This window comes from Phocoena sinus, chromosome 12, assembly GCF_008692025.1.
Source record: "Phocoena sinus isolate mPhoSin1 chromosome 12, mPhoSin1.pri, whole genome shotgun sequence".
NCBI lineage: Eukaryota > Metazoa > Chordata > Mammalia > Artiodactyla > Phocoenidae > Phocoena > Phocoena sinus.
The window spans coordinates 25,535,913-25,550,752 of NC_045774.1; the positions used below are offsets into that span (position 1 = coordinate 25,535,913).

The window sequence follows — 14,840 nt, forward strand, 5'->3', positions numbered from 1 at the left end:
TTACATATATACCTATATCTCCTTTTAAGATTCTTTTCCCATATAGGCCATTACAGAGTATTGAGTTCCCTGTTCTATACAGTAGGTTCTTATTAGTTATCTATTTTATATATAGTAGTTTGTATATGTCAATCCCAATCTCCCAATTTCTCTCTCCCCACTCCCTTTCCCCTCTGGTAACCATTAGTTTGTTTTCTACATCTGTGACTCTACTTCTGTTTTGTAAATAAGTTCATTTGTACCATTTTTTAAGACCATGAATTTAAAAATTGTTTTATAACTAGCAGGAAAATTTTTTTTTTTTTTTTTTTTTGGCGGTACGTGGGCCTCTCTACTGTTGTGGCCTCTCCCGCTGCGGAGCACAGGCTCCGGACGCGCAGGCGCAGCAGCCATGGCTCACAGGCCCAGCCGCTCTGATCTTCCCGGACCAGGGCATGAACCCATGTCCCCTGCATCAGCAGGCGGACTCTCAACCACTGCGCCACCAGGGAAGCCCAGGAAAAGAACAAAAATCCTCCCATACATTTTTTAAAGGTTGACCTTGACCTTTGTGTAGTGGTATCTCAAAGAAAACATCGTACTTTCAGCAAAAATGGAATATGTACAAAGAGCTGTCACTCACAAACAGTAACCCCTTCTAACATATCACTTAAGCAACTTTTTCTGTGGTAAAATATATATAACCTGATGTTACCATTTTAACCATTTTTAAAAGTTCAATTCAGTAGCATTAAGTACATGCATAATGTTGTGTAACCATCACCACTATTTCTAGAACTTTTTCATCATCACAAACAGAAACTCTGAACCCATTAAATGGTAACTCCCCAACCCCTCCCAATTCCCCCACCATGGAAGTTACTTGAGGTATTAGGAGACCTGAATATGCACTCTTTTGAAGAAGCAGGCTGTGAAAGCCACCAATTTGGTCTAGTGCTTCATGTCCACAACTACAGGACCCTAACTAAGAAGGGAAATCCTGTCACTGGGCTGGCCTCCCCACTATACCATAATTCTTCAAGGGACAGGGCAGTGCCTTTCTCATCTTCTTGTCCCAGGGCAAACATATGCTGAGAGAAGCATTCAAAACAAACCAAAATAACAAAAACCAGATTAGTTCTGAGTGCAGGTGCCTGGAAGAAATGGTCTCCTTGAGCAGTGGCTCTGACACTTCAACCCCATCCTGCTGGCAGCCTGGACTCCTGAACACAACCTTCGGAAGTCATCTGTTGATGGACACTTAGGTTGCTTCCATGTCCTGGCTACTGTAACTAGAACTGCAGTGAACACGGTGGTACATGACTCTTTTTGAATTATGGTTTTCTCTGGGTATGTGCCCAGGAGTGGGACTGCTGGGTCGTATGGTAGTTCTATTTTTAGATTTTTAAGGAACCTCCATACTGTTCTCCATAGTGGCTGTATCAATTTACATTCCCACCAACAGTGCAAGAGGGTTCCCTTTTCTCCACACCCTCTCCAGCACTTATTGTTTCTAGATTTTTTGATGATGGCCATTCTGACTGGTGTGAGATGATATCTCAGTGTAGTTCTGATTTGCATTTCTCTAATGATGTTGAGCATTCTTTCATGTGTGTGTTGGCAGTCTGTATATCTTCTTTGGAGAAATGTCTATTTAGGTCTTCTGCCCATTTTTGGATTGGGTTGTTTGTTTTTTTGATATTGAGCTGCATGAGCTGCTTGTAAAGTTGGGAGCTTAATCCTTTGTCAGTTGCTTCATTTGCAAATATTTTCTCCCATTCTGAGGGTTGTCTTTTGGTCTTGTTTATGGTGTCCTTTGCTGTGCAAAAGCTTTTAAGTTTCATTAGGATATGGGGAGGGAGAAGGGTAAGCTGTGACAAAGTGAGAGAGTGGTAATGGACATATATACACTATCAAAGGTAAAATAGATAGCTAGTGGGAAGCAGCCGCATAGCACAGGGAGATCAGCTCAGTGCTTTGTGACCACCTAGAGGGGTGGGATAGGGAGGGTGGGAGGGAGGGAGACGCAAGAGGGAGGAGATATGGGAACATATGTATAACTGATTCACTTTGCTATAAAGCAGAAACTAACACACCATTGTAAAGCAATTATGCTCCAATAAAGATGTTAAAACAAACAAGCAAACCCAGATTTCTCTTTACTTAAATGTTGCAATCTGGTTTTAGTTCCAGTCTTTTTTTCCCCATGGGTGATTTTAATGTGGACCTCTGAGGACGCACCTAACCAGCAGATGCACAAACTTTTCTTACGTCTAACTCATCTTCTCCTACTTTCTGTGCTAAGAATTGCCCCTGTGAATGAGTCAAATCCAACAACGCAAAATACTTAAAGAATTTTAGAGGATGTTTTAAGGCATAGTGGCTTCTACTAAAGAATTTGTGCTTTTCCTGTTTTACTGAATTTCATTGAGGGGGTGATTGTCTATTGAGGGGGTGATTGTCTATTGAAAGTACTAAGTAAACTGAGGAACCATGGTGATAAATTTTTAAATCTTAACCTTTTAAAACCGTTAAACCAGTAACATAGGAATATTAGGTGATCCTATTTTTCCTGTGTTTTACTTATAATGTGAATTCAGCTTATTATTCCTCTCCCCCTTTTTCTCCTTTTACTTCAAAAATTGTTTCAGTAGGAATAATTGGCTGAAGGGACTAGAAATATATAAAAAAAGGAAAACAGGTGAGAAAAGAACTGAAATTTGAAAGCAGATCAATGCTTAAAGCTGTGGAAAGGAATGCACAATCATTGGTATGCAGAATAGATAAAAATGCCCAACACTTTTGCGTGATCGGCAGTGGAGGGAAGCAGGGCACAGAATTGGGAGGAATACGTGGGATATCGCTAAAGTTCTACTTCTGAAGGGCAGTGGCAGGTTCAGAGTTATTTCACTTTTTATTCATGCTTGATAACCTTTGAACCTTCCACAGTCTTCTGTATGTACCACACACACCTGACTAAAAAAAGTTAGCACCTGGAAATTTCACCCAAATAGGTCTATTAATCAAACTGCTATGCTACCTGGTAACTTTTGGAAAAGTCACACTCTCTCCCTAACATGGAAATGGTAAAGGACACGGGCATTGCGCTCAGCTAGACCTGGTTTTGATTCCAGCTCCCCCGCTTCGCAGTCTCCCTGAATGTTTCCTCATGCACAAGTGAAAGTGGATTACCTACTCCCTGTACTTCATCTATTGAACTCAAATACTTATCATCATCATTATTAGTGTGTCAGAAGTTTTAAAAAGGGAACTTTCAGTCACTGGCTTCATCTTAAACTCTAGGAACAATGGTTTTTTTGGCAGGATGATATATTTAAAGAGAGCAAGTTTCCTGTGGCATGCACTGAGTTTTCTGTATCCTAACAGCTGTACTGCTCATGAGAAGTTAATGATGTTATTTCTCACTGAAACAATATGAATCAGAGCTCATATTATTTTTTTAAAAAGGATTATGATATGTATGATGCTATAGATAGTGAGTTGTGCCCCGCCCCTGGCAAATTCATACATGGAAGTCCTAATCCATAGTATCACAGAATGCATACTTGGAAAAAGGGTCTTTAAAGAAATAATTGGGTTAATGAGGGCATTAGGATGGGCCTTAATCCAGTATGACTGGTGTCCTCCTAAGAGGAGGAAATTTGCACAAAGACATATACAGAGGAAAGACCATGCAAAGACACAGGGAACGGACGTTCATCTAGAAGCCAAGGAGGGAGGCCTCAGAAGAATCCAACATGGCTGCCACCCTGATCTTGGACTTCTGGGCTCTGGAACTGTGAGAAAGTAATTTCCTGTTGTTTAAGCCACCCAGTCTGTGTACTTTGTTATGGCAGCCCTAGCAAACGAACACATGTGAAATGTGGGAAATTTGGTTAAAATGCTAGCAAGTTTTTGCTAAGTGACTCCACAACCATTTTCAGTGTTCTTGGCTGAAGCTTGAATTACAATGAGCATGAGCTGGGGATAAATGAACTGTCCTATTTATAAGCGCTTAGCTGCTTACCTTTTCTTGGTGTGTCCATTTGGCTTCTCATCAGGAGGCAGTTCAATAATGAGCTGACAGGACTGAGCATGATCAAAGTTGTTGGGAGTCTTTGGGGAGCTCTGGGTGTCCAACATAAACACCTGCACACATATACAAAGGTACAGGTCAGAGGGCCACCATCCTCGACCTGCCTCCGCCAGGGATCAGCTGGATGGCCTTCGGCAAGTGGCTCACTCTTTCTACTCATTCTTTCTACTCATTTTTTCACCTTTAAAATGAGGTTGGTAATGATTTCCTACTGGTATGTTTGTTGAGAGAATTAAATGAATTAATATGTGTGTACTGACATATGCAAAGCATTAGAACAGAAGAGTAAGTACTCAAAGTTAGCTGCTGGCACGAACAGTAATAACACTACTGCTTCTGCCACGTGACAAGTCATTACACTCCAAATAGCAAGGACTGACATTTAATGTTGTTAAGAGTAAATAAAAAGGGGCTATGTTTGTAAGAGGTCTTCTCTGTCTAAACCACGCAGGAACAGGAAACTAATTGGGGCTTCTCCTGTCAGGGCTGCTGCTGTGGCCATGCTGCTCTATTAACAGCCAATAGGAGAAGTGACTTAGAAAACAGTAGCCACTTCTCGGATTCTGATCCAAATGATTTCATTTGACATTATTTAATATACCTTCACTACTTCCCTTTGGAAACCTGAGTATTCTTAAGGAATTTTTTCTTTCCAACTCTTGTTAAATTATCAGATCATTAAAAAAAAAAAAAAAATTATCAGATCATTGAATACTGGGTTATCTGAAGAGTAAATATGGGAGAAGGTTTGGGACTGAAGAAGAAAGTAATATGAAGAAATGAAAGATTCACTAACTATTTCAGAACAGGATTCCATTCTCATATTCTTGCTGTGGGTGGAAAGACTGCTGGATGCACATGGGGAAATTCCTCATCTAGTCAGCTGTGAAGGCTTTCTACTTAGAGAGGCCACCCCTTCAGACGAGTACCACCCTCTTGCCTTCTCTGTTATGGTTCCTGGCCAGAACCCGTGTCTGGGATGTTAGGAATGTGCTCAGCAGATGTGAGTAGTTGAAGGTAGGAGGTTCTTGCCCCACTCTCTGAGGAGAGCTGGGGAAAGCGCTTCAGAAGCCAGACCTGGCAGGAAACTTCTCGACTAATAGGGTGAACGTGACTGAGTTCTTTTTGTTGATAGGGAATCCTGGGTTATCAATGTGCTAAGGGGAAATTCTGTTAAGGACTTCTGTAATTTAGTGATTCATTGATTCAAGAAATATTTAATAAGTGCCTTCCATCTGCCCTGCTCTAGGACTACCAATATACAGAATATGTTCTCTGCTCCTGGCTCATCAGCTTACAACCAACTTTTGTGACTTCTGCCATGTGTCAGAAGAAAAAGTCATTGGTACATGGTGACTCCTGCACGGATAAGTACATCTTAATTTTACCGGTTAGTTAACATTCAACTCAAATTTATTAAACAACTTGTAAATGTTAAGCTCTTTGCTGTGTATGGGAGATACAGGAAAAAAAATAAGTTTACCATTTTTAGACACTCATAGTCTAGCATTAACAATAGTATTTCAGTAACTATAATAACATAAGTAGTGCAAGTCAAGTTATGTATGAAGTGCAGCGGCCGGGTGGAAAAGGACCCTATTTGATCAGGGTACTGCAGGATGCAACAAGCTAGAAATGGTGAGAGGACTATGACGCTCTTGACTAGGTTCAAGTGATTTCTGGAAAAGAACAGCACTGGCTAGAGCTCAGAGCCAGGACACATATGTCCCTAAAGGAATGAAAGGCAGTGTGGTGATGCACGGCCTTCAGAAACGACCCCTAGCAATATCTCAAGCTTCCAGAGACCCTGGGATCCAAAACCCCATCCTTACCTGCTGAGCCATGGCTCGGATGCGCCAGTACTCAGCCTCAGCACTGGGGGAGGAGGATGGAGCCGCCACCCTCACCTGGCAGCCTTCCCCGCTGAAGCTCTCGGTGCCGCTGTGGAAGCAGCCCAGCAGATCCTGGGGAGAAACACAGCAGTCGTTCGCTGGGTGCACCTGAGTTCATGGCTCCAGGCCCTGTGTCTGAGACAAAGTACTGATCCAGCTACCTTGTTCCCACCAAGTGAGACCGCCTTCTACAAGGAGGGAGGTGGAATCCAGGAGACCCAAGTTGAGGATCACCAGGAAGGCTGGAGGTGCCCTGGTCTCTCCTCTGAGTGACTTACCTTCACCGGCTTGAGCGTGGCCGAGAAGGCGTCCTGCAGGGCACAGCAAGCCAGCCTCCACATCTCCTCCGTGAACACGGGGCCCGCTGTCACGAGGACGTACCTGCCAGGAGAAAAAAGGAAAGAAGTCTTGAATCCATATATTTTATTGTCACAAAAGGTAGGTAGGTCCTTCCAGACGCGTGCCTAGATTTAGTCTATAGTTCCCTTACAAGTTTTGCTGGCTTTTGTCACTCTTGCCTTCGGCCCATCTGGTATGCCGTTGTCCTAATACTATTTCCTAACCCATTTAATGTAAAAAAAATATATATATATCAATGGATCCCCACTACAAATAGGCTGATGTTTAAACTTAGGCTTGCATGTATATATTCTATACTAATTTTCCCATTCCAGCCCAATTTGCCACTACTCCTCTACACGTAACAAGATAAAACCCTCTTGTCACTTGTAACTCTTATCTCCATGTATGTGTTCATGTTGTTCTTCTGCTTACAAAGTCGCCACCTAGCGGAAGCTAACCCACCTTGGGAGATCTGACCAAGTATCATTACTACAGAAGCTCTGGCTGACTGCTCTACTCCCCGGGCGTCTCGTCCTTTCATGGCATTTATAGTTCCTCCTTCCTATTATCACTTTTCCCATGACTCTCTTTGCTCCCTGCGGGTAGGAACCTTGGTCACATCACTTTCTGGGCAGCAGAGCACCCTGTATAGTGACTTACACAATAAATATTTGCTGACTGGATGAAATGAAGAGTTAGTAGCACAGTCATTTTTATTTATAAGAAGTAGACTGCTACCATCAAAGAATTTAATTCCCCTGGATTTCATAATAAAAACTCCAGCTTTGTGGAGAGCCAGGGAACCTTGATGTCACCTAATACAGGAGCAGCCCACTCGGGAGATGGTTTCTGTGGGCTTGGCCACACACGCCACCAGCAACTCAAAGAGGTCCTTCAGCATGGTGTTCAGCATGCTCTCGTACCTGACGTCTGCAGGAAAATCAAAGCAAGATTGCACTCAGCGGTATTGCAAAGGAACGGGCTGGGCAGCATCTATACTACAGCAAAAGAGGAAAGGCTAAATGATGATACAAAAAATAGACAAGTATCTGGGAAATAGACAAGTATCTGGGAAATAGAACAATGAGAAAAATGGCCATAACAACAAAAATAAAACACTCATTATAGCAAAAATTACCTTGGTTTTTACCTAATTTTAGCTTGTTTCATCCATTTCTAGATATATCAAGATGAAATGCATGGGGCTCACTTTAATGTGTTGATGTACCCTTTTCAAAGTATATAATTCCTCTGCTTAAGCAAAATAGAACATATACTATTATACAGCCTGAATATTAGCTAGTAAAAAATTTTAATTCTTAAAGGGAAAGATAGATAAAACAAACATTCCTTACGGCTGATCGTTGCATTAGATTGAGTTAAATGCTCTTAGTAAACAAAAAATCTTCTCATACCAACTACTACTTCTTGAACCTTTTCAGTTTGGCTTCAGTCTGCATGCTGTCCCCAGACTAAAGAAAATAAGACCTCCCCAAATCACATTCTGTTTGCCCAGTTCAAGGAATACGCCAGTGTTCTTTTCCACAAAGTCCTTGCGATGCCACAGAACCAATTCTCAGTGGAATCCTCAAGGGTCCTGAGCTGTGCAAAGCCAGGACCTGGACAGAAACTCTTCCCCTAGGGATGCAGTTAGTGCCTGCATGTGGAAATACCCATTTTTCTTCTTTCTCGATCGGTGTGTTTTTTGCAGGGCAAATTGTCCTTACTAAGCTTAGTGGAGACCCCCATTTCTTATCTTTGCTTTTTGACTCTTCCTTGGGGTCAAGTTCTCATGAGTTTCTCTAACCTCGCCAACAAGGGAGCCTCTGACCTCCCATTTTCCCTTAAACTTCTGTATGTCTTTCCCTTTTCTTTGTAACCTTTAGGGCTAGCAGCAAGATTCCTCCTGCTCCCAAATTTCCAGATCTTTCCATGGCAAGTATCTATTTCACAAATGCTGCTCCACTGATACCACAGCTGACATAACAGCTCCCTGTCTGCTGACTTCAGCATACTATCCACCCCACACTTCCAAATCTTTTTCAAAGTGCCACAGATATGACCCCCCCCCCTCTTCCCCCCTAATCTGTTAAGTAACCTCTTGCCCATAATCTGAGCCTTTTCTAAAACCCTGCCTCTTCCATTTAGCCTCCCCAGATGCAGCAGGACAATAGGATACGCTCTGTCCCTTACCCCCCAGCCTAGAGGGGTATTTCTTCTTTTTTAATTTATTATATACTTGAACTTGCCTCCCCTCTCCTAATGCACAGATATCCTAGACCTCATTAGGTGTTTTATTTTTAGTCACACATGTATTTTAAGCATTCTGTTTGATAATTTTGTAGAGGACACAGGGGTACCAATCTTCTTCTTGACAACCTACTATTAGAAGGCTGGCACTAACCACGTAATTCTATTTTAATAATTCCCAGGACAAAAATCACGCACTGGTGTTTACTAAGTACTTCTAGACAATGCTGCTGTCTACTAAACAACTACTCAGCATGAGCTGCTCTGGCACCATAGATACCTGAGTGGATGAAGCTCTGGATGTGCTCCACCACCAGCTCACAGGACAGACCAATGGCATGCTTGAAGTTAGCAGAGGCCACGTCCCAGTAAGAATGGTCTTTATGGCTACGGCGAAGCCAAAGGGACATCACAGGAAGGAGAAGGTGAACAACCGCATAGATGCCAAACCCTGGTCCTGAAAAAGAAAGGTCAGCATCAGAATTGTGACCTTAGCACCCTCCTGCAACAGAACGGCAGTGCCAAGTGACGGCAGAGAGCTTCCCACCTCTTTCCTCTTTCGCAGGAGCTCCCCATTCTGAGAAGGAGCAAGGAAAAAGAATTTACCACTGATTGGGAAACATATGGTCTTTGGTGACATCCTTCTTTTTTGTTTCTGCATGATTTTAATTACGTAATACGTAAATATACTCGTTAAAAATTCAAACAATACTGATAAAGCTAAAGTATCACTTGATCAATTCCTTAGTCCCCATAAACATACAAATACACATATAAGAAAAAGTTCACCCTTTGAACTCTAAGTATGTATATTTATATGAAACTAAGAGTACATATATTTATAAGAAACAGAGAAATAGAGGTTTTTTAAAATTACTTTTATATAAATGGGATACGGTAAACCTTGGTCTGTATGTTGATTTTTTGCCCATAACAGTTACAAGTTGGAGATCATTCTGTGTCAGCAAATTAGATATTCCTCATTTTCATTACCACGTACTGTTCCAAACTATTCAAACTGTATATGCATTAGTTTACTTATCCATTCCCTGACTGATGGAAATTTAAGATGTTTCTATATTTTGCTTTATGGATAACACTAATAAAAATATTTGTGGAAATGTTGATGGATTTTTAAAATTCTGACTACAAAAGCAAGGTATCCTTTTCATAATAAACACAGAAAACACATGAGATATAAAGAAGAAGAAAATAATATTTTGATGTATTTCCTTCTAGTATTTTTTGAATGTATTATCTTTGGGTGTATGTGTATATTTATCAAATGCTTCTCAGAAAGTTGAGCTTGTACTCCACGCTATATATATTTTAACATAATGCCCTATAAACAATTATTGATGTCACTAAATATTATTCATTTTAATGCCTGTAGATATTTACATGCTTTTACCACAACTTATTTAACCCATTTAGGGTGTTCAGAATTATTTTGGTATCCAAGATGCTTCATCAAACATTATATACAGAATGTTCTCTTCATTACTGTTAATTTCCTTTCATAGATTTCTAGGAGTAGAATTATTGGGCTAAAACGCTCTTCATACACACTTAGTAGTAGAAAATGATACCGACCAATAAAACAGATTTAGAAATAGTGGCATATAATTAATTCTATAAGATACCTGCTCATTCTTGGATAGAAAGTCTTTAAATTTTTAATGTGTAGGAGTAGCTATAATGGTGTTCCTGAAAAAAATTCTGCTATAAACTTTGCTATGGATCTTAAAACAGTATCACTTATCAAGTCTTCATCAGTTTATACTGAATACAAAACTCCTCTTATTACTCGGGAATTAAACTAGTGGTTTCATTTGTGGTTCTGATTCTGTTAGTGAAAACTAAAATTTCTATAAAAAATTTCTCCGATCTTGGGAAAATTTGATGAGTAAGTGTGCATGCCAACCTTGACTAATTCAGAAGAAATAAATTCCCAAGGGCCATTTCCTGTACTATCAGGAACTCACTAGATGGCTTTCCCCAAATATAATCACCTATGACCCTTAGACAATTAAGATGTTGCTGTCTTCATACCTTTGAGTGGTTGGTTCATGTCAGTGGTAGACCTGTTAAGCCCTACTGACAGCCCTGGGGCCAGGAGTATATGAGACCCAGCCACAGAGGAAGGCTGTAACCATAGAACAGAGCAAAGCCAACTGGCTCAAGGGGACATTGATACCACAGCATTGGCCTGAATATAGTGGGGTTCTACACATTCACCTACCTGGCCACCACCCATTATTTATAAATGGACTGGTGGGAAACCTATAAACAATACAAGGACATGTCTTAAATGTTCAACAAATATATATATCGAGCATCTATTATGCTCTCTGGGGTTACATCAGTGAAATAGACACTCATACAAATGCCTTCCTGAAAAAAGTTACATGTATAACAAACTCCCTCAAAAGACAGACATAGAAATACTTACCAGGTGTTTCGGTAACATCTCTCAACAGCTCAAAGAGCAAATCCAAGGTCGGGGGTTGGTGCTGACGTGGACAGTTAGACACAGCTGCTGTGAGCTGCTCCAGCAGAATGATCCAGACTTCTATCAGACCTGGAAACCAAAAGCAGACCCCTGTGAAATTCAGTCAAACATGATACAGAATCATCACAAGACCAAACTAAACACTATATATAAAAGGCTTCTGAAAACTACCAAGCGCTATATGGATATAAGGCATCACCCTGTAAGGTAGCCCTCAGTGCCTATGAGCATGGATTAAATGATTTACATGTTCTGACAAAGTCAAAGAAAAAAAAATACTGTTCAAGTGTCTTCCTTACTCCCCTTCAGGAGGAAGGTGATGTGGTATGTAAATCCTACTATATGAAACAATTGTTAGATTCATTGGAAGTTGATGATAGCAAAGTAATAATATCCTTTTAGTTCCATCACTTTAATCCTTTTTAAAAAAATTATAAATATATATAACAAAAATTGCCATTTTAACCATTTTTACATGTGTAATTCAGTAGTATTAATTACACATATGATGTTGTGCAACCATCATTACTATTAATTTCCAAGACTTTTTCATTATTTCAGAGAGAAACTACAACCAGTAAGCAACAACTCTGCATTCTCCGCATCACTCCAGCACCTGCTAACCTGTGTCTGGCTTATTTCACTTAGCATAATGTTTTCAAGGTACATCCATGTTGTAGCATGTATCATAACTTCATTCCTTTTTATGGATGAATTATATTCCATTGTATGTATATACCACAGTTTGTTTATTGAGGTACAAAAGTATCTAGAGTAGAATATGCAAAATAGCTCACTCTATATCTTATTTTAATACTTCCAATTTTCCAGCAAAAGAAAACTGTATGAGAAGATGCAACGTTGAAATACTCCCATTAAAAAAAACCTACTTCCCCAATTTTGAATATCCCCATTAATAGGAGCCAAAACCAAAGTCATACACAATAAATATAAGAAAACCAGGTGACAAGAAATTCTCATGAACCTCAAAATATAAGTGAGGGTGGACAAGCTAATTAATAGGATATGCAGGGGAAAGAAAAACATGTTATACACTACTGTAAGGGGAGCAACCAATAAAATCCAAGCGGAAAACTCTACGTGACAAAGAACCTCACTTCTTCAACAAATAAATTGCAAAGACGTAAAAGAGAGATGGAGAGGAAAATCTATAGACTGACAAGGACTTAAGAGATAGAGCAGCCACACATGTAGTGTAGATCTTACATGAACCTTGAAAATTAACTGATATGTATAAGAAAACTGGCAAATTGGCTATAAGTTAAAAATAGCTGAAGCCACCTTGGACGTGAATCCGGGCCTGTCAGGCCCAGGTGGAGTCCCTGGCACGCTGGGCAGCGCGGGTGGTGCAAATGGCCTGGCTCTGACTCTGAGAACACCAGGCTGCCCTGTGCACCTGAGGCCACTGCCCTGCCCCTCCTGCAGCCCTGGGTCCCCATTGCCATGCACCAGCCAGGCAGTTCCAGGGATTTGGATGTCCGTGTTTTTGGGTGATGGTTACTTCGCCTGCCGCAAGCTTGCGGGATCTTGGTTCCCAGGCCAGAGGTCAGGCCTGAGCTCCTGTGGTGGGAGCTCCAAGTCCAAACTGCTGGACTAACGGAGAACCTCAGGCCCCAGGGAGTATCAATTGGAGTAAGGCCTCACAGAGGTCCTCATCTCAGCACCAAGACCCAGCTCTATCCAAGTCTGCAAACTCCAGTGCTGGATGTCTCAGGCCAAACAACCAATAAGACAGGAATACAGAAGCACCCATCAAAAAACAAAATTAAATGATAAAAAAATTGTTACAGACGAAGAAGGTAAAAACCTACAACACCAAATAAATGAAGATGAAATAGGCAACCTACCTGAAAAAGAATTCAGAGTAATGATAGTAAAGATGATCCAAAATCTCAGAAACTGATGGAGAAAATACAAGAAACATTTAACAAGGATCTAGAAGAACTAAAGAGCAAACGAACAGTGGTGAACAACACAATTACTGAAATTAAAAATACTCTAGAAGGAATCAATAACAGAATAACTGAGGCAGAAGAACGGATAAGTGAGCTGGAAGATAAAATGGTGGAAATAAGTGCCAGGGAGCAGGATAAAGAAAAAAGAATGAAGAGAATTGAGGACAGTCTCAGAGACCTCTGGGACAACATTAAATGCACCAACGTTCAAATTATAGGGGTTCCAGAAGAAGAGGAGAAAAAGAAAGGATCTGAGAAAATATTTGAAGAGATTATAGTTGAAAACTTCCCTCACATGGGAAAGGAAATAGTCAAGTCCAGGAAGCACAGAGAGTACCATACAGGATAAACACAAAGAGAAACATGCCAAGACACATATTAATCAAACTATCAAGAATTAAATACAAAGAAAGATATTAAAAGCAGCAAGGGAAAAGCAACAAATAACATACAAGGGTATCTCCATAAGGTTAACAGCTGATCTTTCAGCAGAAACTCTGCAAGCCAGAGGGAGTGACAGGACATATTTAAAGGGATGAAAGGGAAAAAACTACAACCAAGACTACTCTACCCAGCAAGGATCTCATTCAGATTCAATGGAGAAATTAAAACCTTTACAGATAAGCAAAAGTTAAGAGAATTCAGCACCACCAAACCACCTTTACAACAAATGCTAGAGGAACTTCTCTAGGCAGGAAACACAAGAGAAGGAAAAGACCTACAATAACAAACCCAAAACAATTAAGGAAATGGTAATAGGAACATACATATCAATAATTACCTTAAATGTAAATGGATTAAATGCTCCAACCAAAAGACACAGACTGGCTGAATGGATACAAAACCAAGACCCATTTATATGCTGTCTCCAAGAGACCCACTTCAGACCTAGGGACACATACAGACTGAAAGTGAAGGGATGGAAAAAGAGATTCCATGCAAATGGAAATCAAAAGAAAGCTGGAGGGACTTCCCTAGTGGTGCAGTGGTTAAGAATCCGCCTGCTAATGCAGGGGACACGGGTTCAATCCCTGGTTTGGGAAGATCCCACATGCCGTGGAGCAACTAAGCCCATGCACCACAACTACTGAGCCTGTGTTCTAGAGCCCGAGAGCCACAACTACTGAACCCACGTGCCACAACTACTGAAGCCTGTGCGCCTAGAGCCATTGCTCTGCAACAAGAGAAGCCATCTCAATGAGAAGCCCGAGCACCGCAATGAAGAGTAGCCCCCGCTCGCCACAACTAGAGAAAGCCAGTGCACAGCAACGAAGACCCAACTGAGCCAAAAACAAATAAATAAAAAGTAAATAAATTTTTAAAAAAAAGAAACCTTGAGTAGCAATTCTTGTATCACACAAAATAGACTTTAAAATAAAGACTATTACAAGAGACAAAGAAGGACACTACATAATGATCAAGTGATCAATCCAGGAAGAAGATATTAGAATTGTAAATATTTATGCACCCAAAATAGGAGCACCTCAATACATTAGGCAAATGCTAACAGCCAGAAAAGGGGAAATCGAAAGTAACACAATCACAGTAGGGGACGTTAACACCCCACTTTCACCAATGGACAGATCATCCAAAATGAAAATAAAGAAAGAAACACAAGTTTTAAATGACACATTAAACAAAATGGACTTAATTGATATTTATAGGACATTCTATCCAAAAACAACAGAATACACTTTCTTCTCAAGTGCTCATGGAACATTCTCCAGGATAGACCATATCTTAGGTTACAGATCAAGCCTTGGTAAATTTAAGAAAATTGAAATCGTATCAAG

General features: G+C 40.6%; 1 protein-coding gene across 1 annotated transcript in view; it reads right to left on the minus strand.

The window, feature by feature from the left end:
- The window catches only part of ARFGEF3 (ARFGEF family member 3), a 181,759-nt gene that overhangs the window by 12,969 nt on the left and 153,950 nt on the right, over positions 1–14,840 (minus strand). Inside the window, exons 27-32 of the mRNA XM_032651324.1 lie at positions 11,012–11,140; positions 8,840–9,016; positions 7,125–7,239; positions 6,246–6,348; positions 5,908–6,039; positions 4,007–4,128 (exon numbers count right to left, since the gene is read on the minus strand). Of these exons, the coding sequence (XP_032507215.1) occupies positions 4,007–4,128; positions 5,908–6,039; positions 6,246–6,348; positions 7,125–7,239; positions 8,840–9,016; positions 11,012–11,140 (778 nt within the window). The remainder of the gene's footprint in view (positions 1–4,006; positions 4,129–5,907; positions 6,040–6,245; positions 6,349–7,124; positions 7,240–8,839; positions 9,017–11,011; positions 11,141–14,840) is intronic.